General features: G+C 40.5%; 1 protein-coding gene across 2 annotated transcripts; it reads right to left on the bottom strand.

Annotated features, from left to right (window-relative positions):
* Nucleotides 1-10,802: 10,802 nt before the first annotated feature.
* On the bottom strand, nucleotides 10,803-23,190 carry TMEM168 (transmembrane protein 168). Of its 2 annotated transcripts, none has more exons than XM_035127553.3 (5): nucleotides 23,125-23,190; nucleotides 19,898-21,164; nucleotides 18,628-18,770; nucleotides 17,014-17,288; nucleotides 10,803-14,412 (listed from the first exon to the last, which is right to left on the bottom strand). In XM_035127553.3, the coding sequence occupies exons 2-5, from the start codon at nucleotides 21,032-21,034 to the stop codon at nucleotides 13,865-13,867; spliced, it is 2,103 nt and encodes a 700-aa protein (XP_034983444.1). In that variant the 5' UTR covers nucleotides 21,035-21,164; nucleotides 23,125-23,190; the 3' UTR covers nucleotides 10,803-13,864. The 2 variants fall into 2 exon arrangements, with proteins under 2 accessions (XP_034983444.1, XP_088507869.1); XM_088651743.1 differs by lacking the exon at nucleotides 23,125-23,190 and adding an exon at nucleotides 22,156-22,789.
* Nucleotides 23,191-24,992: the final 1,802 nt, after the last annotated feature.

Genomic DNA, 24,992 nt, shown 5'->3' with positions numbered 1-24,992 from the left:
CAATATTCTGTCTAAATAGCATAACATGAAAGCAAGTGGAACAAAGTTTTTTCAGGCTTGAAAACTTTCTAGGCTGGGTTATTATGCCTATGAGCATAATAACTGTTTCTCGGTCTTTCTGTTTATTACCAAAAATAGTAGTGCAGTTCTAGTCTTGAATACACCTCTTGGATTTTGCTAATGTGAATATGCCTTGCCCTGCTTTAGCCAAGGTGATTGAATCATGCCATAAATTTCGCACGAACCTCTTGGTACATAAAGTCTAAAAGAGCAAAACCAATAAAACTTTTTGATGCTGCTTTGGAGTATACCAATATTGACTATATTTTCCCTGTCTTTATTAGTGAAAGGATTTATTTTTTTATTTATTTGCCAGCTGGTGTGTGGCATGCTTAGGATTTTGTGCAGTGCTCTTTCACAGTGCAATGACAACTTCATATTGAAGTCAGAAATTCATAGAGGCATAAACACAGCTGCTTATACCCATAAAATAACTTGTTTACAAGGGGAGGCATAATCAGTACTATCAAGTGTTTTGTCAATTACATTAAAAAGAGAAACAGAAAACAATATGTATTTGACAGGAGACCATTTTAAGATATTATATTTGCATAATGCACATCTTTTTACGTTGTGCGAAGCAGTGAGACACAGAAAGAATGGTATCCATTATTCATGATTTGAAGTAAAGCATTGCATGGAAACGCAGGGCTGAGACTTCTGATGTTTGCAGACTTGTTTCTTTCTTGCTTGGGAAATTATGGTCAATTATTGTTGTTTTGCTGTTTAACTACATCTTGTTCCTTGAATGGATGACATCCCTTTCATACGGTCTTCTAGTTAGCACAGATCAGCACCAATGTTTTTGACATCTCACGATGACATCTCAGGGAATAAATGCTCCTGTAGATCCGCTCAGCCAACAAGCTAGTTTAAGCAATAGCCGTTTGGATTGGCGACAATCTGCGAGGCTTCCAAAGCAATAACAGGCCTGTAGATATAAGTGTTAAATAAGAAATGAAATGTTTGTTAAGGTGATATGAAAAGGATTGAATTATGTTTGTTAAGAGAAAAATAAGAGGATTGAAGTATGATATAGAAATTACTGAGGATGATATACAATGGAACGCAGTTAGAAAGGACAGGAGGAAGTCAACAATGATAGGATATTATGGTTTCTTTTTCCTTTTTGTATTTTGTTTTGGTATTTTTTCTTTTTGTGCTTTATGTGATTTTTTGTATCTTTGTGTTTTATGTGTTTTTCAGTGTTATAAAATCAATAAATATATTTGGAAACAAAAAACAGGCCTGCTCCGTAGAAGAGCTGCAGATTTGCCTGTCTCAACAATAGGACTTATATGTGAACGTACATAAGATTAGGCTGTAAAAGGTAATTTGAACATGAATGGGGATAATTTAGTTGTTAATGCCAATGTAAACTACTCAGGTGGCCCAGTGCAGCAGTGTTTTCAGGCACTGGCATGCCTACAAAGCTTCACTGACTGTGAAAGGGATTAAATCCATCCACTAGTGAGAAAGATGTCCTATTTGCGCAGTTCTCCTAAAACGTGCCTCTATATCTAGAGAGACCTGTGCTGTGCAGTTCGCATGACACTTAATGATTTCTGAGCTGTCACTCAGAAAATATAGAGTTTGTTCCTGAATATTGGACACACACCAATATTTATATACCATACACTTACACAGGAACAAATACGGTATGAGACCAAGCTTAGGATCTTCCTACCGGTAGTAAAAGGAAAATATACCTGTAATGCGGGACCCAGGTGGCGCTGTGGTTAAACCACTGAGCCTAGGGCTTGCTGATCAGAAGGTCGGCAGTTCGAATCCCTGTGACGGGGTGAGCTCCCGTTGCTTGGTCCCAGCTCCTGCCAACCTAGCAGTTTGAAAGCACATCAAAATGCAAGTAGATAAATAGGAACCGCTACAGCGGGAAGGTAAACGGCGTTTCCATGTGCTGCTCTGGTTTGCCAGAAGCGGCTTTGTCATGCTGGCCACATGACCTGGAAGCTATACGCCGGCTCCCTCGGCCAATAATGCGAGATGAGCGCGCAACCCCAGAGTCGGTCACGACTGGACCTAATGGTCAGGGGTCCCTTTACCTTTACCTTACCAGTAATGCAGAACAAAGAATATAGGACCCTGTCAGCTCTACACATTTAGCACACTTATTGTGCAAGCCAGAAGGACTAGGAATGAAAAGTTAACTACTCTGGGGCAAAAAATAGAGATGTGGTCAGGAGTGCGAACCTGGCCCTGCGACTGGGTGGCTGGGGCCATGGGTGCCACAGGGTGCATGGCCCTGGCACTGAAATTTGTAGGTGCTCAGGGCCCCAGGGAGTTAGCACCTATGGGTGGGGTTTGATTTTCGTATGCTTCAGATTCTGTCAGCGAAGCTCAGATGCTGACAGGAGAAGAAGAAACAGGCATAGAGAGAGAGAACAGTTAAGAGCGGAAGGCAGAGAGGAGGGGGAGAGCAGCTGTAATCTGAGCTCTGAACAAAGGGGAGACAAAGGACAGGGCCAGAGTGACATTGGAATGCAGGAAGCATTCTCTCCCTCATCTCCTAGGATCTCAAAAGAGGCTGAGACAGAGACACAGGTGAAAGATACTGGAAAAGAAGGTGGGGGCTTCTGTGCTGTGGAAGAGGGAGGAGCTCAGTCTGGGCAGCTCCATCTTCTGGGGATGAGTAGAGGAGCTCCGTCCTAGTTTGTTGTTTTAGCAATAAATCTGAAATAATTAACAGCCAGAGTCATCTCGCATTTGTGGGTGAGACCAAGCCATAACAGATTCATAGGACCCTGCACATTAATTAATTAATGCCTTTACCCTTCCTAGATCCTAATTGTTATTTAAAATAATTATTGTCCATCTTTAGCACAAATACTGCTGTCTGGCTCATCATTTATGTGGGTCCATGTGCACCTTGCATTTGTACATGCTCCTTTTGAGCTACAACATTATAAACAATAGCTTCCAAATTTAATTTGTAAGGGATCCCTTAATAATCTGCCCCTTCCTCCTGCGGTTGCTTTTGAGTATCAGCTCAGAGTTTACTGGAAACATTTTATCAAAGAAAAAGTAGAAAGTGATGTGCAAGGTAAATAGCTTTCAGCTTTACTGCTAATATATGCCAGTGTGCGTCTTCGTGATTCAGTTTGTTTCCTGGTGCTGAACCCTTATGTAGTCATGCTCCAATCTTAATACAGCAAGTTCATCTTGATCAGGGATCTGAAGGACTCATAAGCAAAAGGCAAAGTTAATAAGAATGACCAAGATTTCATTATTTTCTTTTCCCTACCGCACTCAGGGAACTAAATTATCTTTTAGGTGGCAGAACAGATGTATCATAATGTGAATTTTAGAAATCATTTTGGAAGATTAATTCAATAAAATGGGGGAAAACATGTTTCAAGAAGTCAGGTGAGAACCAAAGCAGAAGTATGAATACTTGGGATTTATTAAAAGGATTGAAATGTGAATTTTATCTGCCCTTATGCGTATCAGCTGAGAATCTGAAATGCTTCTATATGGTAGGTATGTTCCTTGCCATCTGCTGGCAGAAATGTACTGCTTCAGGTACTTAAAATACAGTGTGCCTTGATCTTTTTGTTTTGTAGCTGTCAATGAGCGGATGTGTAAAGGTAATATTTCCAATGCTGCTTAAATACATGAATCCCCTTTCCATGCACTGATAAGGGCTAATTCAGGTGTACCTGAAGCTATTTACTGGAGCTAATTTATATAATAGAAAGGTTGGGCTAGTGGTCCTACAATCTCAGGCTCCATCTGCACTAAATGTTCAAAGCAGTGGCATGGCACCTTAAACAGTGTGGCTTCCCCCAAAGAATCTTGGGAGAATGGCTACTTCTTGATGTGGTCTCGCCTGTTAATCATAAGCTCCTCTCCTCATGTTACAGGTTCAAGGTGACTGGGAACTTTTAACTCCTCTGCCCTCAGATACGGAATGTGTCATCACCTATGCAAAGGAATTTTACTGTCATGATATCTGAGCCTCAGGGTATAGTGGGTTAAACCCATAACTCCCGATGGACAGACAGGTGAAACTATGCACCCCATATAACATGCAAACAGCCCATCTAAACAAAGCTAGAAAGATAGGCATTTCAATGCAAGCAAAATGCAACAGTTCATGACATTAGGCCTTCACAGTTGGTCTTAGCAAAATACTTGCAACAACTTAAGGAACGTTGTTGATTGATTGAATTTACATCCTGCAGATGGGGGCAGATATAGCCACATTAAAGAGTTACAGTTAAAAACATTCTAAGAGCAATGACTATGGAACCCACATATTTCAGTCTGTGATGTCAGGGTTGCCAGGAAATTTATTCCTCATTCACCAAATGCCTGGGCAAACAGGTGCATTCTTGAATTCCTCCTGAAAGTTAAAGATGGAGACACATGCACCTCATTAGGGAAGGCATACCACAGATGAGGGACAACCACTGAAAAGGCCCCGTCACAGGATAGCACCAGCAAGGCAGTCCCACCAGCAGTGCAATCCTATATGTCCCTATTTACCAGAAGCAAGCCTTTTGGAATTCAAGGAGACTGTCTGCTGACTAGACATATGTAGGACTGGCCTGTAAATGTATGTTGTGCTGCATTTTAATAGCAGCGGGGGCTTTGGGGTTGGCATTCTGAAAAAGACCAGTCGTACTGATTTAGAGGTGCCATGGCGTCATGCGTGCTTCTAGTAGCAGAATAGGAAGAAGCTGCATTAAATTATGGATGGAGAAGCTGGGATGCTTCCATTTCCTTAAAGCAGCCTTGCTGATGCAACATTTTATTACGGTTAGCTGCATTTACTTTGCATCATGTCAAGGGAATCTGTGACCCATTTTTGAGATTGTTGGCACGAATATTTCCCCCGGGGGGGGGGGGCTTCCATCACTGTATCTGTGCCATGTCCCTTGCCTTGATTTCTTCGAAGGCAGATGTTCCTGAAATTGTTGAAGTCCTGAAATTCTAAAGAACGGAAGTACAGTAATTCAGTAGTGAGTCACCAGCCACACACCTATGCATGCCTTTTCTCTCAAAAGACCATCATGCATACATCTCCTTTCACTTCCCTGCCCTCCTCCCTTTATACCACACTTCCCACCCCCCACAGCACCCCACTACTCCCTGCTGTCCTCCATCACCCCTCCAACTTACCAGGTGATGTTTCAGGCAGCCACTGTGTTCATTTCGTAAAAACGCCTCTCTGCTTCACACGGCACCCAGAGGCATTCTGGGGGGAATAAAGATGGCATATTGCTGAAGGCTGGTGCTGCGAAGTTAATTTAAATCTTGTGGGCACTGAGAGAAGTGCTGCTGACACCAGGTTCCAGGTAATCATAATGTGCAGGTAGATGTAAAAATGGCCTTGGTCCAGTATACCTAAAGGAGCGTCTTCACCCCCATTGTTCTGCCCAGACACTGAGGTCCAGCGCCGAGGGCTTTCTGGCGGTTCCCTCATTGTTGGGAGAACCAGGCAGAGGGCCTTCTCGGTAGTGGCGCCTGCCCTCTGGAACGCCCTCCCATCAGATGTCAAAGAGAAAAACAGCTACCAGATTTTTAGAAGACATGTTCAGGGAGGCTTTTAATGTTTAATAGATTACTGTATTTTATTTTTCTGTTGGAAGCCGCCCAGAGTGGCTGGGGAAACGCAGCCAGATGGGCGGGGTATAAATGATTTATTATTATTATTATTATTATTATTATTATTATTATTATTATTCAACCACTGCGTTTTAAAAATACTTAAATTGTAACTACTGGAAAGCCACTTATGAAGGGTCGAATACTTCATGCAACAGCTGTGGAGTGGAGGCAGCAATGCTGGGTGTGGGGCTTCAGGCACAAAGAAGAGTCAAATGGTGTCTGGATCACCAGTCTTCTCCTGGGAAGCTGCAGCCACATTTGGGTAGGTCTTGGCGTATTCTTGGGTTATCCTTTATGATGCCTGCCTTTTCTTCCTGCTGGATGGCTTGACAGCCCCAGGTCACCCTGGGTAATCAAAATCAACCTGTAGCTTATCCATCAATTTATTGCCTATTTAGCCCCATGGCGATATTTTAAAGTACGGTTATTGGGCACGATGTAGCCAAAACTAAAGTTGGAAGTTCCATTGATTGCAGCAAAAGTTAAACATCCCGATAAAACTATGGGGCTTCACTCAGCCAATATTTATATATTAGATTAGATTTTGAGCATCAAATGACAAGCCACATGGCTGCCCGAGAAGCCTTGATCTATAAGACGTCCCCCCTCGTTTCAGTGCACAGCCAAGATGCTCTGTACGTTGTCAGACACAAAACAGTAATGTGTGCAGTTTAAATGCATAGGCGGTAGATGGTGCAAGGGTGAGAGCCAGTCACTTCAAATTACCAGCATCAAATTTAAGGGGTGCAGAAAATAAGCCTCTGCAGAAGCTATTCTGCTCAAAAGAGCTGCCATTTATTATCCACATAGCAATTCCAGCATAAGGATATTTTTCTAAAAGAAAAGACGCTTCATGACACTGCACAACTTTATTTTTTAAAAACTGTATAACCATGGTAGGCACAATCTAGGAATGATCTATTTTGTGTCTGATAAATGATCATCTAGTGACAGTATTTGGGGACACTGATCAGGGTTAGGATCATCACTGAAAGGGAGTTAAGTTTGCTGAATAAAAACACACTAAGGAGAGATTTGAATGAGTCAACAACACTAGTAACTTAGTAGAATTTTAACAATGGCCCTTTGCTCATCACCTCCCAGCCATTTCATCATATTCATTTTCAGCCAATCTGCAAGTGAATTCAGGGAAACATTTTCTGATCCTTGACTTAAAAACCTGGGAAATGCATGTTTTTGTGCATCACAATGGGTTTCTTTGTCCCCTCACACTGCTACACACCATAGCTGCCAAGTTTTCTCTTTTCTCGCGAGGAAGCCTATTCAGCATAAGGGAATTTCCCTTAAAAAAAGGGATAACTTGGCAGCTATGCTACACACTGCAGTACAGTACCTGACTTCCTGTTCTTGTATACTCAAAACAAGATCAGCATTTTTTCTTCTTTTACTACTAATATTCCCTGTTCAGACCTAGATTTGGCAGTCAACCCCACCTAAATCTCTTTAGAATTTTTAAATAAAGGTCTGGCCCACAATAGGTCCTAAGAGTGCAAACTGTAGTAGCCACAGGTTTCACTTGTCTGAATATTTGCATCTGAAATTCAGAAACTCTCCACTTTAAAAACAATTTATTGCATTTTCAGTTGGCTCTCTCTTGAGCCTCCACACTTTTTGTTTGTTTGTTACTGACTGTTCAACACACGGCATTCAAGTGTTTTCAGTTTGGGGGAGGGGGGTTGTCAAAGATGATTGAATGTGTTGAACAAAGATGTGTTCATTGAAATTATTTAACTTCCCAAGTTGTTTATGTTGGACTATTCATGGGAACATAATATCCCAAATATGCAGGTTTAATTCTGTTCATTGTGCACGCAGTGAATATGATAATGGCTGAATAAAGTTTGTGTTGCAAAATCCCACTAATGTTGCCAAGAGAATTTGGTTCCTAATCAACAGCTGGCTTATTGCTTCTAGTAGAAACATTTTTCCAATTAAATTCTTTCAGAAGACATTTCTTGGCACATTAGCATGCTGTTTATGCTGTGGTACTTTTCACAAGGCATTATGCAAAGGATGTGCATATGAAACACTGAGAAATGACAGGCTGCTTTAGGACTATGCCACAAGAAATAGCTTACATTAACTATTTCCTACCATACCCATACTTCTTCACCTCAAATGTTTAAATAGAAATGTGCTAACTGCAAAAATGTATTACCACAGAGCAATATTTATGTCTAAATAACATCCAAATGGAAGGAGGCACTTGCAACAGCACAACAGACCTGCTTTTTCCTGTTTAGATCAGAGTCTCCCAACACCTTAAATATGAATGAGGCATCCCATTTAAGAAAAGTGGCTAACAATGCAATCTGATGAATGCCTGCTACCGGTAAGAGGAGCTCCATAAAATGCAGAGTGTTGAACACTAGAACAAGTTAATCACATGCCGCAAGCAGGCTTCCCTTCACTAAGGCAGGGGGGAGCAACAGGTAGCCCAGGCATAGGCAAACTCGGCCCTCCAGATGTTTTGGTACTACAACTCCCACCATCCCTAGCTAACAGGACCAGTGGTCAGGGATGATGGGAGTTGTAATCCCAAAACATCTGGAGGGCTGAGTTTGCCTAGGCCTGATGTAGCCCTTGGCCTAATATAATGTGGGAGGTGGCTAATATAAGGTGGCTGAAAGAAGAGGATGTGACGAATATAGGACTCCTTTGAGTTATTTATGACTCAATTAGGAGCCACTAAAAACCGCCCGGCACGCTTTCTCTAGCGCCTCTGCTCCGTAGACCCGGGCTGGCAGTAAAACATACAGCAGAGTCTTCTTCTTCTCACACACAGCGGAAACTTGTATAGCCGTTGTATAAAAAGCCTCTTAAGAACACACAGAGTCCAAGGTGTTCTAATAACTACTGAAGTTTATTTTACAGAGAAAACAACAAACTTCCTGGTGAGAGCGCCGACATCTTGCGACCGTCTCCCAGGCAAAAACGAAACCAACTGATACACAAAGAAACACTTCCAGTACATTCTGTAACATGATATCTTCCTCAGTGGTCAGGTGGACAGTACACAGTTAACCCTTTGGTTACTTGTTACTCCTCACAGAGGATGCATTGTCCACTTTCTGCTCTGGCATGCCCACTCCTGGCATGCAGCCCCCAAGGGGGAAATGCTCTTAACAAAGAAAAAAAAAGAAAAGGTCCCACCACTCTTGCCTCAGGGGCATTACTGGGCCCTCAGCCCAGTATACCTGAAGGAACGTCTCCACCCCCATCGTTCTGCCCGGACACTGAGGTCCAGCGCCGAGGGCCTTCTGGCGGTTCCCTCACTGCGAGAAGCAAAGCTACAGGGAACCAGGCAGAGGGCCTTCTTGTGGAACGCCCTCCCATCAGATGTCAAGGGAAAACGACAATCAGATTTTTAGAAGACGCCTGAAAGCAGCCCTGTTTAGGGAACTTTTTAATGTTTGATCTTTTATTGTGTTTTTAATATTTTGTTGGGAGCCGCCCAGAGTGGCTGGGGAAACCCAAGAAGATGGGCAGGGTATAAATAATAAATTTACTGTTGTTGTTACTACTACTACTACTAAAGTCAATAGTGTGGGTATAGGGTGATTTTTATCAGGACTGCCAAGTGGAGATAAGGGTTAAATACCCCTGCACACATGGAGCTGCCCTAATTCTGACAAGCCCCTGCCCCTTAAAATATGTAAATATACCTTTAACTAATGAATGAATACTGAAGGTGCAGAGGTTTTAGGTGTCTTGGAAAACTAGTATATTAACTATCAAATGATAGTTACAGACTTCTAAGCAAAGATTCCTTTACCCCATGCAATCAATATAGTTTCACCGGAATACTGTACAGATTACAGAAGCTTTCAAGCAGCCTTTGCATCTTGTGGCTGTAATGCAAGCAGGTTACTATTTCCACAAAGAACAAACAAACCTGAGTAGTCCAAGTACTGCAGCATGTCTTAATATCCACTTAAGACAAATCATACAGGGTCCTTTTTTATTATTAGGCTATCAAAACAGTTGCAGAGGAAAGACAATGCTATTGGAAGAAAATGCAGCTTATTTCACTAAACTTGAGTAAACTAAGCTGATGGATCTTAAGCATAGTATTATTTTCATAGACTACGGTCAATTGGCCCCAGCTGACAAACTGTCCTTGCTCCAAGGTGCAGCTAGTATAACACCGTGTTGGGGAACCATACAGAATGATGGCTACCCCTTTAAGGTTTGGAGCAAGAGTGTTGAATGCATGGCTGCCACAGCATTGCCGTGTGTGATGCAGAGCTGTATTATGGACTGCATGCATAACTTTATCTCTGCTTAAAGATGTTGCTTGAAATAAATGGAAGCAATCTTTTAAGCACTACTTCTAACTGGTCACATGGGTTTTCTTTCTATGAAAACATGCTAATAATATGAAAGAACAGTAGATCTTAAGGCGTGACGTCTGAAGCGCTGAGCGCCTAATGCACTAAATATCACGTATGAGAGGCAGCAACCTGTTTTGGCATCTCTTAAATACTTAATGATTTAAGTATGCTTCTGCTGATTTTAGTGATACCTTCATTTGATACTTTTTCTATCGTGGATTTCCACATTTGTGATTTGAATATATTGTTTTGCCATTTTTGTAAGTTGCCGTGGAATTTAATCAGGAAGGGTGGTATATCAACATTTTCACCTACACCTGCTGAAATGAGATTCGCATGGGGTCCCCCATCCTGTGTACTAGGATTTAGTTTCATTTTCAAAGGATCCTGGCTTGTCATATACAAACCAGGGATTGTGTGATTTAGAACTTAACTCTGGTCAATTTCTAAGCAAACCAACTTCAAACAAAGCTTGCTTGTTTAATTAGCCTGTGCTTATTTTAAACCAGTCTACAAACAAACTAGGATTCATTGAAAGTGAAACTAAATGCTAGCAAACCATAAACTAGGCAGGGTTTCCTAAACTTGGGTCTCCAGCTGTTTTTGGACTACAAATCCCATCATCCCTAGCTAGCAGGATCAGTCAAGCACATACCTGTAATGCAAAATCACGGTTTTAGCAGTAAGTGCAAACCAGTCTTTTGTCTAGCTGTCTCATTCCCAGGTAGAAAATAAAGGTCAGGTCATTCATGAATGTTACTTTCAGTCAATCTTATTGTGGTTTTTATTTTGAATATAACAAATAATAAAACAAACAAAAAGGCCATGAAACTGAATACCTGAAAAGATAACTGAATGTAGAACTTGAGAAATCAAAATTTTAAAAGGAGCATACAAAAAAGCCACATATATTTAAACGATCCCTTTATAGAACAAATTCAATAAAAAAAACTGAGTGGTATCAATGGGAAAAAAATAAGAGTAATGTTATCCATTTGCTGCCAATAAACTCCTTTAACACTCTGGTTTAGCTCAATGTTAGTCAGATTAGCATTTTTTAATCCAAAGGAAGCACAATGTATCCAACAGAAATGTTTCATTTTCAATGTTGAGAAAGTTTCAAAGCATTGCTAAAGAAATTAGAACAGATGAAAGTGCAATTGTATGAGAAAGGAAATGGCTTACTCCTTTTGCCAAGATCACTTATCTGCTTTTCAATTAGATGAAAACTATTTGGAGACATGAACATTTGCACATTCTAGGAAATGTGAAGTATAAAAAGGAGGCAAAATGAAATGTAAAGAGCCAAGCTAATCTCTGCACAGAACCATGTCATTCTCAAACAATATCAAAAGAATCACACAAAATGTTGGGTGTCAGTAAATCATTTACATTCTAGTTTATTCACTCCATTCAGCATAATGTGATGTAGGTTGTTGGAAACTATTAATCTGGAATCAAATATGACATTTCGGTTGAACCTGTACTTGAAAAGAGAAACCCAGTAACACTTTGTCAAGGTAGGAATATTATCCTTGAATTCATTTGGGCCTGTTTACATGTCTAATAAACATCATTCAACTTGTTCAATGTCTTCCTTTGCCTCAATTTCTGACATCCCTGAGCTAACTGTGCACACGTTTCATTTCATTTTGGAATAAACAGCACTCCCTGACTTTTGATCATACTTCCATCCCAGTATAATAGTCATGGGAGAAGGGGGCCCTGATATTCGTGCCGGACAAACCTACAGTTGATCTCACCAACATCTCTTCATCATCTCTCTGTGCAAACATCTAGCTTAGGAACATAGGTACCTGCAGGTTATTACTGCCATTGGGGATAGGCTATGCAAGAGAAGAATTTGCCAGCAATAAATTCCGGAATCTGTAATACCATGATCTATGTGAGAGAAAGGTTTGTTTAGTACAGAAATATTAAATGGCTGTTTTCAGCAAATGTTCTATGGCAAATTGCCGGGATATGTGAATTGCTCTTAATGCGTTAAATAGTGAATACTTATTTTGCAGTGCTTGACAGGTAGCTAAAATAATAAAACTTTCCTTAAAAAAAGTAAATGTAAGAATTTGGATGTGTAGTCACATTTATACATACCCACTACCATCCTTGCCTTGGGCTGCATATACGCTATACCTTTAAAGCACATTTGAAGCACATTTCCCCCCTCAAAGATTCTGGGCACTGTACTTTGTTAATGGTTGCTTGAAATCGTAACTCTCTGAGGCGGCCTATAATTGTAACTATGGCGGCCTATAATTCTTCGAAGTGGAACATGTGTTTCAAATGTGCTTTCAAGGCATTGTGTGTCTCAGTATGCGTTCTTTCATGAAGCAGTTTTGATATAATTTTACAAATGACAGAGAAACTTGACACTTGAACTTCCGCATTGAAAGTAAACGTGTGGGTGTGTGATACTAGTTTACAGTGATTTTAGTTTTAAGATCTGGCAGTTCTAGTGAAGTGATAAAACTATTTGTGGATGATAGCTTTTGTTTAAATGAATAGAATGAGCCAAAATCCAACAGATGGAAATATTCAAAAGGCAGTTACAGTACTGATAATATCTCTCTCATTATGAGCACCTTTTTCAACCCCTTCCAGTTTTTCAATTTAAAAAGATTTTGAAGCCTCAAGGAGGCAAGAACATATATTCTTTTCCACAAACAGCCGTTTGTGTTCCCTTACATAAAAGTAAGATAATGTGCTTCAGTTTGAGGAGAGAAATATATTTCAGGAGATCGTTACCACCTGATTAATATGACAACAAAGCTGGTTTGATACGTCAACTTTGTTGAATTCAACAATACTGAATTCAAGGTCCTACCTATCTTTGTATCATTTTTAATTGAGGCCATTACATACTCTGATGAAGATATTAACTATGGTATCCAAGATGAAACATGATGGCTTGGATCCAGATTTTGCTACTGCTTATTGCAGCAGAAGTGGAGTTCCACAGGGAGTGTTCCACTGGTAGAAAGTGGGGAATATTTTTGCTGAGCTTCCTCTTTTCCTGTAGCCCTTTGCTTCCTCCAAAAACCTGTGCCAGAGCATTGGAAGGAATTCTAAATCTGTAATACCATGATCTATTGGAGAGAACAGCTTCTGAACTGGATCAAAAGCCTTCCACCGATGGAAGGAGTTTTTCTGCTCGTGGATGGCTAAAATTTGGGTCCAACCTTATGCCTTGCCATCTGAAGAATACTGCTGACATCAATGAAAGTTGTTTCCATATATGCATCTTGTAAGGCTGCTTTCCTAAGTACATGGAATTCCAATAAAAAAGCTATCAAACTTACATTCACTTAAGCATTCCTGGACTGCTACTAGTTTCCTGACATGGTTCTTTGCTTTGTTTTAATTTCAGTTCATTGTTATTTCAGGAAGCCTGAAACTTATCAAAGCAACATATAATCATAATTACTTCCTTTTACATATGAGTGTCAAGTGGTGTGCTGAGAACACATCAGGAATTTAACAGTAAAAAGCATGGAAACCGTGCTAATTTAAATAAATTTGTGCAAGTGTGCAGACAAACCTGTCTCTCAAGGACATGGTCATGTTTCATAACTTTCATGGAATTCAGATTCAGCTCAGTAACAATTAACACTTTTGCTGCTTTTTGTTTTCTAATGAGGTTTCTAAACCCTTTCCAAAAACTTTAGTTGCTCGGGACAGTGAGCAAAGGGAATACAGCTACAAAAGTAGCAAAGTTTCTTCAAACAGTAAACTGTTAAAAATCAGTCATATTTTCAAGTTCTATGAGTTCCCAGTTCTTATCATCTTTGGTTCTTAAATTAAGATCTGACGAGTTTGAAGCCTTGTCCTGTGTCCAAAACTGTGGGAAGAAACCAATTCATCTTAAATCTTTTCAAACACCTAAAGCAAGCTTTGCAAACCCAAAAGATATTAAGACCACAGAACCAGTTTGCCAGATGAATCAGTGGGTAAGTGATGCGTGGGAAATATATCATCCAGTGTTTGGCAACATCACTTTCACTTGGCAAGTGCAATGTGTAGTCACTCCACCGCTTTGACACGCCATACATGGCTTTCACGGTACGCCCTTTTTCAAACCAGCTGATGTCGTTGTCAGGATTGCAGTTGTATTCAACCCATTCTCTAGTAAAATCACCAAGGTGTGGGAGGTCTGACTCTTCTGTGTCTACCACTTTGGCCAGTTCTGCTCCTTGAACTGCAACATACTGGTCGCTGACTTTTCTTACTTCTTTAACCCACGGCTGAGAGTTCTCACAGTCCAACAGTATAATAAGTCGTGAACAAAAAGAGCCATTCTTTTCTCTCCACCATTCTATAAGTGTGTCGAGCCGTAATGCATCACCACCTGTGGGAAAACCAGAAATATAATTGTTACTGAAAATGAAGCATTCACATGGGAACTTAGCTTCAAACACAGCAGGTTAGGATGTAAAATACTTGCAGAACGCATTGAATTTCCACAATGTTCTCATATTCAGATCAATTTCTAGACTGAATGCATATGAAAAGGGTGCCATAAACGTTGGATTGAAGCTGTGAATGCTAGTGAATAGAGGACACAAGCTATCACCTGTGACAAAAATAATAATTAAAAGAATAATTACCTGTTTGGCACCAGAAACTGAAAATATTCCTCCAGTCCTTGCACCTATGGTTAATTCTGATCATAGCTGAGAAGTTAATGCTTTTGGCACTAACTTAGTAAAGGCATTCAGGAACCACTTAAAAACTCACTTCTGCTTAGCTTTTTAATCCCTTGCAAATGTCTAAAAACTGTGACCCTTTACTAAAAGTCCATGCATCTAAAATGAGCAAGATGCCTTCGGCATGACTAGATTTCCATGCCCTTGCTAGGAATTTCCATTTTGATCCTAAAAGAAGCAGCATGATATAACCAGAAGTAACTGGAGCAGCCACCCTAACTCTTAAGTAGCAGAAGTGCCACTCATGGGAGCAGCTGACTTTTAATTAGGAGAGATGTTGCTCTAGGGCTTTTATCAGTTCTTTTAGGAGCTGTGATAAAAGAAGAAAAACAAAACAAAACTCTGACTCTAGTCTAGAAAAATGGTCAGCTTCCAGTTGAATTTTCTTATTTAATTAATTAATTCACAAAGTGCTACCACAAAACAACGTTTAAGAAACAATGCATGTACTTTTGTAAACCAAGAAAATATTTACTGGTAATATTATTATTTTTTAAAAAACAACAACAACAAGGATTCCAGTAATTCATTTGTAATGAACAAAATAAATGGCAAATCTCCCTTTCTTTGTGCATGCTATCGAGTAATATTGCTAAAATAGAGATGTTCTGGGGCCTCTCCAATAGTTTCAAAATCCTGAAATAGCACTGCTGATTCTATTCAGTAAAGTTTCTGGGTCTAAGTAAGGAAACACTACTTGAAAAGCACATACATCCCCCCCCTAAATCATGTGCTGTGATCAGAACCTTTAAATAAAACAAACTGTCCACATACTTCTCTTAACACAATATAGCCACTTCCTGCTTTCTCTATTTGCTCCATACAAGTGCTGTAATTCTAAACAGAATATATTATTATACATGCACATTTGGAGAGGTAGCAGTTAAGCAAGCAGTTCCAGTAATAGAGACAAAGCTTTATTGCCCAAACCTTGACTCTGCATTCAGTCAGTGAACTCAACTTTCCAAGCTGTTTTGCTGCTCATGGTTTATTTATGACTACTTAGCAGTTTATTTTACACACCACTGTTAAACTACCAAGCCTCCAACAATGAAATAACATCATTAGACAAGTCCAATACATTAAACCTTCCTTAAAGATGTCCTCAAGTTTATGCTGATCTGCTACACAGTGTTATTCCTCAGAGGATCTTTTTCGTATTTGAATACTAACTGGATGTTTAGATTTTCATTCTCACCAACTCTTCTCCAGACGTAGGAGATTCGATACACTGTCTTAAATCCAAAGAACTGGACATGAGCAGAAATCCTCTTACCTCCCCTATCATGCAGGATATATACCATTAATGGCTGCATGTTCTACCTAGCACAGGACATCAAGGATTGATAAAAATGGCACTTACAATATCAGCCACTCTTCAGTTCCGAATTCTGGTTGTATTCAAAAAGCAGGAATAGACTGTATGCTATGGTTTTCACTGTGAGAGCTTAGTAAACTGGTCAAAATCAATCTGTCACTAGTGCCCCTTTCCTTCTTCTGATTATGTCATCTTTTCTTTAATGCAAATTTTGTGAAGTGCCTAAATACAAGCTTCGCATATGACTGTCACGGAACTTCTTCCTGTTCCTCCGTTATCACTTTCTCTTGACATTTTGATTATAACTTATCTGGACTTCGTGTTAAGCCGCCTCAGATAATAGCAGCAGCATGGAGTGCTTTTAGTCAGCTACAACTAACTGAAATTGAGGCAATAATCTTGCACTCCTTTGCAATTTCCAGTTTTGACTATTGTATAACAGGCACTAGCTTAGATTCTTCAGTTATACTACTGCAGTCCCATTTCTATTAATGCATCTGCAAAGGTGGAATAGTATAAAACTGGGGGAAACCTAGAAATGATACAACATGAAAGAAGAGCAAATAACATCTCACTCAAAGCTGTTTGTGCTGGTTTTGTAGTCTGGAAACTCTTCTAAGAAACGAATATGTTCAAAATTCAAAATATTGTGGTGTTTTGAATGAATATGCAGCTTCCACAGCAACTTTTCAAAAGGTGTAATAATTAGTTAAGACTGCATATGAAAATTTCTAACACTTTAAAAATCAAATGCACAAATGAGATTTTAAAACCCTTTTCTACTCCCTCTCCCTTTGACCTACTCGTAGTATTTATGATTCAAATGGATTATTAATTTCATAAATATCAAGTATCTAATCTTAAGACTTAAATGTTCTTAAAGAGAAAGAAATCAGGATTATGAAAAGCTTCAAATGTAGAATACCTGCAAGCGCCCATTCTCCAGTGCTGTGAGAATGGCCACTATAATATAACACATAGGTATCATGTCTGGGTCCGTCAGGGGTCCGAAGTTCAAGAAAAGATTTTAACTTAGAATGAAGGGTGTCAAAAGAAATTCCACTTGTTGAATAGTCACAGCCGTAAGTCTCTATCATATGATATGCAAAGAACCTTTGGATGGCATTAAGCATGCCAGTGGATCTCAAATTTAGCTCTTGTACATGCTCAGGTGGAAGCAGTGTTGGTTGGCCATCAGGACTAGAAGAAGCAGAGGGGAGAGAAGAAAAAAGGAGAAATTAGCTTTTGTCATTAAGGGAGGTAGTCCTTATGTTGCAATAATGGAAGTTACTTCTGTGTTACGTTGTTCACTACCCACATCTGAACTTTGAACCACCTCACCACTTTGCGGACTTACTTAGTTTAATTTAGAACAAGCATCTCCAAACTTTGCCCCCCCCCAGATGTTTTGGACTACAATTCCCATTATCCCTGACCACTGGTCTGTTAGCTAGGGATCATGGGAATTGTAGGCCAACACATCTGGAGGGCCGCAGTTTGGGGATGCCAGATTTAGAATGTTCAGTTACAAGTGTCTTAAAACAGGTCTCTAAATCACTGAGAAGATCTGTACTACTTAAACCAGGCATCCCCAAACTGTGGCCCTCCAGATGTTTTGGACTACAATTCCCATCTTTCCCGACCACTGGTCCTGTTAGCTAGGGATCATGGGAGTTGTAGGCCAAAACATCTGGAGGGCCGCAGTTTGGGGATGCCTGACTTAAACAGTTCTCATTTAGGTGGAAAATAATCCTCTATTACCTACCAATTTAATTATCTGTATGGTAAATTCATAACTAGCTTAACTTGTCTTATAAACAGAGTTCGGGAGGTGATCACCCACTCTGTGCTCCACAACCATGATGAGCTTTACCCATGCTCTTCTTCCCCATGTTCACTCCAACAGCAACCCCCATTCCACAAAGATGAGGTAGCACAGCATAGCATACACAGATGGATGCAGCTTTATCCTTCTGTCTCCCTTACAAATGCGTTACACCAATGCGTTACACCAATTACTCTTCTTCCTCCCCTATAAAAAACCCTCTCTCTTTGTTCTCATAATGTTTAGTGTACTTTCTTATTAACAAATGTTGAGGAAAGGCAGACAAATCATTACATCCACACACATAGCGGCTTGGCCCCTAACTATACTGACAGGATACGCCTGCCAGCGAGCATGGGGAACCCTATGCTTTCCCTATGCCCTCTGGAAATCTGCTCCTATGCACTCTGAATATTTGCTCTAGAGGGTTGGGTGAACTTCCAGAACATGATGGGGTTACTTGTAAAAATTCCTTCCACCAGTGGACCCTCCAGTGGATTTAAATCCCTTCTTTTCACAGAGGGTACCTGAGGAGCTAAGTCAATATATTTAACTTTTCAGAGTACCATTAGGACAAAAGACGGCTGGGGGGGGGGTAATCAAAATCTAAGTCAACAAATTAGTATTTAGTTGGTGAGAGAGAGATTGAAGTTGGTCTAATAACTTCACCTAATAACATGTCTGCATTAACTGTTGACTTGTAAGGCATAATACCTGCAGAAATTGGTAGGAATCACAACTGCATAGCCAACACATGTTCCTCCCAAACAGTTGCCCAGTTCATGAAATAGCCCATGAGCCATGGATTCTAGTGGCAAGACAATCAGAAACACACTCATGAAGATTCCATTGAATTTCTAAAATAAAAAGATACAGTCATTATATATATTATAGCAATTAGCACATATAAATGAAAAAAACTAATTCACAGATTTTCCTCAGCAACCCTACTGTAAATAGTTCAGTATACAAACCATAGCTGTCAAGTTCTCCCTTATTTTAAGGGAAATTCCCTTATGCTAAATAGGCTTCATTGCGAGAAAAGGGAAAACTTGACAGCTACTACAAACTGCAGTGCTAACAAGATTACTGTGTAGAAGTATATACAGTGGTACCTCGGTTTATGAACACAATTGGTTCCGGAAGTCTGTTCATCAACTGAAGCGTTCATAAACTGAAGCGAACTTTCCCATTGAAAGTAATGGAAAGTGGATTAATCTGTTCCAGACGGTCCGCGGAGTACTTAAACTGAAGCGTTCATAAACTGAAGTGAACTTTCCCATTGAAAGTAATGGAAAGTGGATTAATCCGTTCCAGATGGGTCTGCGGCGTTCGTAAACCGAAAATTCGTAAACTGAGGTGTTCATAAACCGAGGTTCCACTGTAATGGATTGCATGAGGAAACATGAAAACAGCCTTGAAAATAGCAAAATATATTAATTTATTGTTGCTTATTAGAAAATTTACATGCCACCTTTCCAGTAGTTCTAAAATGAAATATTCATGGTAGCAAAAAATGGTAGCATTGCAAACTTATTGTGGGATAGTTAAGAATGAACATAATTAGCTTCCCCCACCAAGGCTGCAATTAATTTCTGTATGGAAAAATGAAGGGCTCTTGTGTATGTATTCTAAAATAAAACTAGCTTCCAAACTATCATACAAATTGCCATTTATTTTATGTTCAGCATAAGTAACATCATCTGGTGTCTTCATTCCATTGCTGTAAACTGGCCACATTTTGCAGTTCATATAAGCCACTGTGGAACAAAATAATAATGATGATAATAATAATAATAATAGTAATTGTATTATTTATATTCCACCCAACTGATTGGGTTGCTTGTTTGGTACCGGTATGTTCAGGGTATTCTACTACACATTTGATGCAGTAACTTGCTACATGCCATGAATTTTGATACAAAATCCCCTCCCCCCCCATTCTAAGAGCAACAGAAGAGAATGTAAAACCATTATAACATACCTGCCAACATACAGTACCCAAAACTGCTGTTGAAAGAAGGCTAAAAAATACAAGTTGCTCTGAAATTAAACAAAAATGGCGCATTCCTTTCGATGCCATAACTCTGTCAAGGCTGTTGTTCTCTGTCCTGTGTGTATAATATATTTTGTGGCAGTCATTTAATTTTGTATGAAATCCCCAGAGGGTTATAAGAAAAATGATGTGGCAGACCATCCAGAAAATTCCAAAAATGGAAAAGCCAGGTATCACAAAATACCAGACATCCAAATCGCCTAATTTCAGGGCTGAAAGAATGAAATAAATAAGTTCGATAAGGCCAACAAAAATGACTGAAAACCTCCGGCATACTCTACCACGATACAAATAGGGTTTCCAACGTTCTGTAACTGAAAGTCCACTGAAGTAAATGTCAAGAAGAGGATCCGTTATTAGACAGCTGAAAAAGCATCCCAAGGCGAATGGGTTCGTTGGTATGAGTAGGGATGGAAAAAATAACCAAGAGGAAAGGACTCCAAAGATTACCAAATTTGGAATCGCCAGGAAAGACTTCATCCGTAAATCAATAATCAGCATTGCCAAAGCCACCACCAGCAAGATAATACTCATGGATTTTTTGACCAGCATGGTTGTGCTGGCAATTGCAAATCCAACCAGCTCAAGAAATTCAACTGTTGTCAGCAAAGTAGGTCGATGATGAATACAGCCACATATCCTCTGCACGAAAGCAAACAATATTCTTATGATTATGGAAGACAGCAGCAAATATTTAGTTGCTGCTTCTTTCACATCATTTTTAAAAGAATTATTATCAAGAAAACAGAGAAGGCCAAGTAAAAATCCAAACCAAAGATTAGAGAGACTTAAACTTGCTGCTTCCATTGAAAAATAGTAATAAAGTATACTGGCAATTCCAAGAACAAAAAGTCCCAGGATAAAAATTACAAGTATTAATGCATCTGCTGTCTGCTCCCACCTGACATAAAGGCCCATACATATTGCAACCAATAAATTAATTCTGGCTAAATAGCCCAGATACCGAACAGATGAGTGCATGTTCACTTCTCGGTTTGCCTCGTCTAGTCTTGTCATTGCTGCATAGAGACAGTGGCTAACACAGTAACGCAATGATCTACACATGTAAGCTGACTCGTAGTGACTGCATCCAGTTCACAGGAAATAACTGTTTGAATTTTCTCCAATAAATGCGAAGCAAAAGCAGCCTCCTGTAGCGTTGTTTCATCAATAACTGCCAGGGATTACTGATGTACTGAAAGAAAAAGAAAAAAACCACATTCACTTCAAGTTACACATTTTAAAAAAGTTTACAGATAAAGTAAATAGGCATGCTAATATAGTTATTATCAGCATTCAAATACTTAATACAGTGGTACCTCGGTTTATGAACACAATTGGTTCCGGAAGTCTGTTCATAAACTGAAGCGTTCATAAACTGAAGCGAACTTTCCCATTGAAAGTAATGGAAAGTAGATTAATCTGTTCCAGATGGTCCGCGGAGTACTTAAACTGAAGCGTTCATAAACTGAAGCGAACTTTCCCATTGAAAGTAATGGAAAGTGGATTAATCCGTTCTAGACGGGTCCGCGGAGTACTCAACCTGAAGTGTACTTAACCCGAAGCAAGGGTGTAATTGGTTCCCAAAGTCTGTTCATAAACTGAAGTGTTCATAAACTGAAGCGAACTTTCCCATTGAAAGTAATGGAAAGTGAATTAATCCGTTCCAGATGGGTCCGCGGCGTTCGTAAACCGAAAATTTGTAAACCGAGGTGTTCATAAACCGAGGTTCCACTGTATTCTAATTTCGGTATGATACATGAACAGTAATGCAGATCATATGTAAATCTTGTTCAAAAATATGTGCTCACAAGTGGCACCTACTTTAGATTCTGAATCTACAAAAATCCATGTTTTAAACATTACAGGAATATAAAGTTGAACAGCCAAGTTGGTCTGAAAGAACCAACATGTCTTTTGCCAGAAACTGAAGCCTCTTCCAGTCTGATGGACTTTTAATGTTTTACACCTAATTTTAATGCTGAGTGCAACATATACAATATACTTTTGTTTGTTATAAAAACAAACAAAACCATCACAATAAAAATAAGCAAAACCATTCCAAATTGAACACAACCATATGCTTTCAGCTAAAGAGGTGGTCTCACCATACAATATCTCTTAACTTCAAAAAGGTGCATGTTCAGCATGCAGTGAAAGCAGTATCATGAAGATGCTGGACTCACCTTTGTGGTAAGATATCAATTTCCCCTTTTGTTTCCCTTTGTATTTTTAAATGCGTGGATCACTCAGAACTCAACTGGGCAACAGATTTATTTATTTTAAAGGTAAATAATGTAAATCTGCATAACTCCTCCTTTACTGTTAAAAGTGCACACCTTGGCGGGCAGAGGCAAACTTTGGTCCTGCAGATGTTTTGGCCTACAACTCCCATCACCCATAACTAACAGGACCAGTGGTCAGGGATTATGGGAATTGTAGTCCAAAAAATCTGGAGGGCCGAAGTTTGCCTATGCCTGCCTTGGAGTTTTCATATCATGCCAAACACGCTTCCCGCCCCTCATTCCTCTCCCTTCGTTGAACACGGAACCTGAGAGAAAAATTCCGAAGACTTCGAAAGCTCGATTTTTGAAATTTTCCTAGAGGGAGCTTCGCTATTGTTGCTTCTTGCGTTCTAAAAGACCGGGAGAAGAGCCCCTGCTTCAAACTTGAAAAGAAGAGGGGGAAACTTCCTTCCTGAGTAAAAGAAAAAAGTGACGTCGAGCCAGGTGCGCTGCGATGGAGGGCAACCTGGGCGCGTCTGATTAGCTCAAGGCGAGTCCCTCCCTCCCCATTCACCAAACTTTCTTTCCCTTCCCTTCCTACAGGCCTCTTTCCAAAAGTCTGCGCTAGTTCAGGAACCGCTTGGGGGGCGGACCTTGGGGGGGAGAAACCTACTATCGCAAGGCCCGGACTGGACAGACAGACAAGGGGAGCGCCTTCCTTTCAGCAAACGGCCGGGGGGAAGAGAAGAACGCCCCCCCCACCTGCCCAACCGCCACTTGTAGCCGAGGCTGGGCAAAGGCGCCGCTCACTTCTGAGGGGAGCCCCTCACCCCCACCCCATCAAAGTGAGAGGGAGGGGAGGCCGAAGCCTCTTGTCTTTTGCCCAAGCTCCCCCACCCCTCCCCGGCTGGCCCTTCACAGCTTACTCACCAGCCGGCGCTCACTCCGAAAAGTTCTCCTCCCGCCGCCATTTTGACGCTTCCTCCCCTGCCTGCCGCGGTTACGGGGAGCGCGAGGGCTCAAAAAGGCGACGCGTCCGGAGGGCGTTCGGGCGGGCAAGGCAGGCTGCTGCTGCTGCGGACGGAGAAGGAATCTCGGGCGCCAGAGCAGCAGCAGTTTCTGAGCTGAGCGGCGTCGCTTCCCCACCCGCCTTTATGGGACCCTTTTAGCAGATGTCGCTTACAAGCCCCTCGAGAAGATTGCATTGGGGGCAGTGTGTGCTTTTTCACAGGCGTCTCCCGCTGCAAAGGGAAGCGTCGTTGTCCTGTGCTGGCAGCGGGCGGAGTGGCTCCCCCTAGCACGGTACCCAACCTGATCAAAAAGGGGCTTTCGGTAACGTCGTTGGCCTCTGGGCATGGGCAGAGTGGCTTCCAACTTGCTGAGGTGCTGCAAAGCTCTGAAGGTTGCCGTCGTGCCGTCAAAGGGATAGAAGGGCTCCTTAAGGCAGGTACACCCCAGTTCATCTGGAGAAACGTTTTCCCAAACTGGGATCTCCACCCGATTTCGCACTACAGTTCCCATCATCCAGGACCACTGGTCCTGCTGGATAGGGATGAGAATTGTAGTCTGGGAGCGGCTGGAGACCCGAGTCTGGGAAACCCTGATCTAGAGACTATATAGGTGGCAGGCTGGCCCAAGACATTTTGAAGCCAAGGGTGGATATTGCTTGAATGTAACTTAAATGAGTACCAAGAGCCTTGGGCCACTTTGTCTGCACACACTGCTGGACAGCAGGCCACCGCTCACACAATCCAAACGAAATAATCTGTGGCATGTTCCAGCCGACCAAAACGTTAGCATGCTATTGTATGCATCACATGTGCACACATTCTATCTTAACAGCTCTCCCTCCAGAACAAGTTTTCTGCTCCATCTAACAATGGGCCATTCTGGGCATAGGCAGTATAAATGCTTAAGAACTCAACCAATTTTGGAAAGGATTATTTTTAATTTACATTGGGTGCAAACAGTATTTGTCTTAAATAGGTGAGATATCTAAAGAACACCTCTATTTAATTCTATACCTTTGCAAAGTGATAGCGGCCTTAAAGGGCATCAAAGACCAAAGGGCTTTAGTAAAATTGGTGCCTGAAGTCGCTTTGTTGTTTGATATATGTTGTTGCTATTTAAGTTGCACAAGTTACAGGCTAGTAATTGCAACCTTTAAAAAGGAATGATTAAGATTGTGAAAGTGACAAGTTAAAACAATTCTCAGAATATTTCATTCTAAACAATTCACTGTATATAGGAATGCAAACTCAATGGTAAGCGTCAGTGATGAATTCATATGTTCTACTACTTTTTTCGGAAATAAATGAATGCACAAAGAGTGCCAAGTATTTTTATCTGCTATATATGAACCAAAATATATTAGAAGTGGGTAAGCCTTAATCGCTGATTGATATGGGTAATATCCATGTTGTTATTTTAATTATAAACTAAAAATTATAAAGTTTCCTACATTTGATGTTTAAATATTATTTAAATCAGGTATATTAAAAATAAATTGGTGGGACCAGAGCAAGGCATTATTGGATTGATGAAGTAAGCCCTTTTCCCCAGTTCTGAATACCTCTAAAACATTTCTGAAGATTATGTATAAAATCTGGTATAAGTATACAGTACAATTATTATGGTTTGTGATAAAATGCTACACTCACACTGTATACTTTGCAGTTAATCATTTGCAGTTAATCATTGCAGTAGTGTCCTCATACATACCGTAGCCAAGAGCAAACTGGGCAATATAGCACACACCAAGCAATACTCAAAAGCTGTTTGCATACCTTCTTTTAATA

This window comes from Zootoca vivipara, chromosome 9, assembly GCF_965207765.1.
Source record: "Zootoca vivipara chromosome 9, rZooViv2.hap1.1, whole genome shotgun sequence".
Classification (NCBI taxonomy): domain Eukaryota; kingdom Metazoa; phylum Chordata; class Lepidosauria; order Squamata; family Lacertidae; genus Zootoca; species Zootoca vivipara.
Note: the sequence above shows the minus strand (reverse complement) of the source record. Positions and strands in the feature narration are given on the sequence as shown.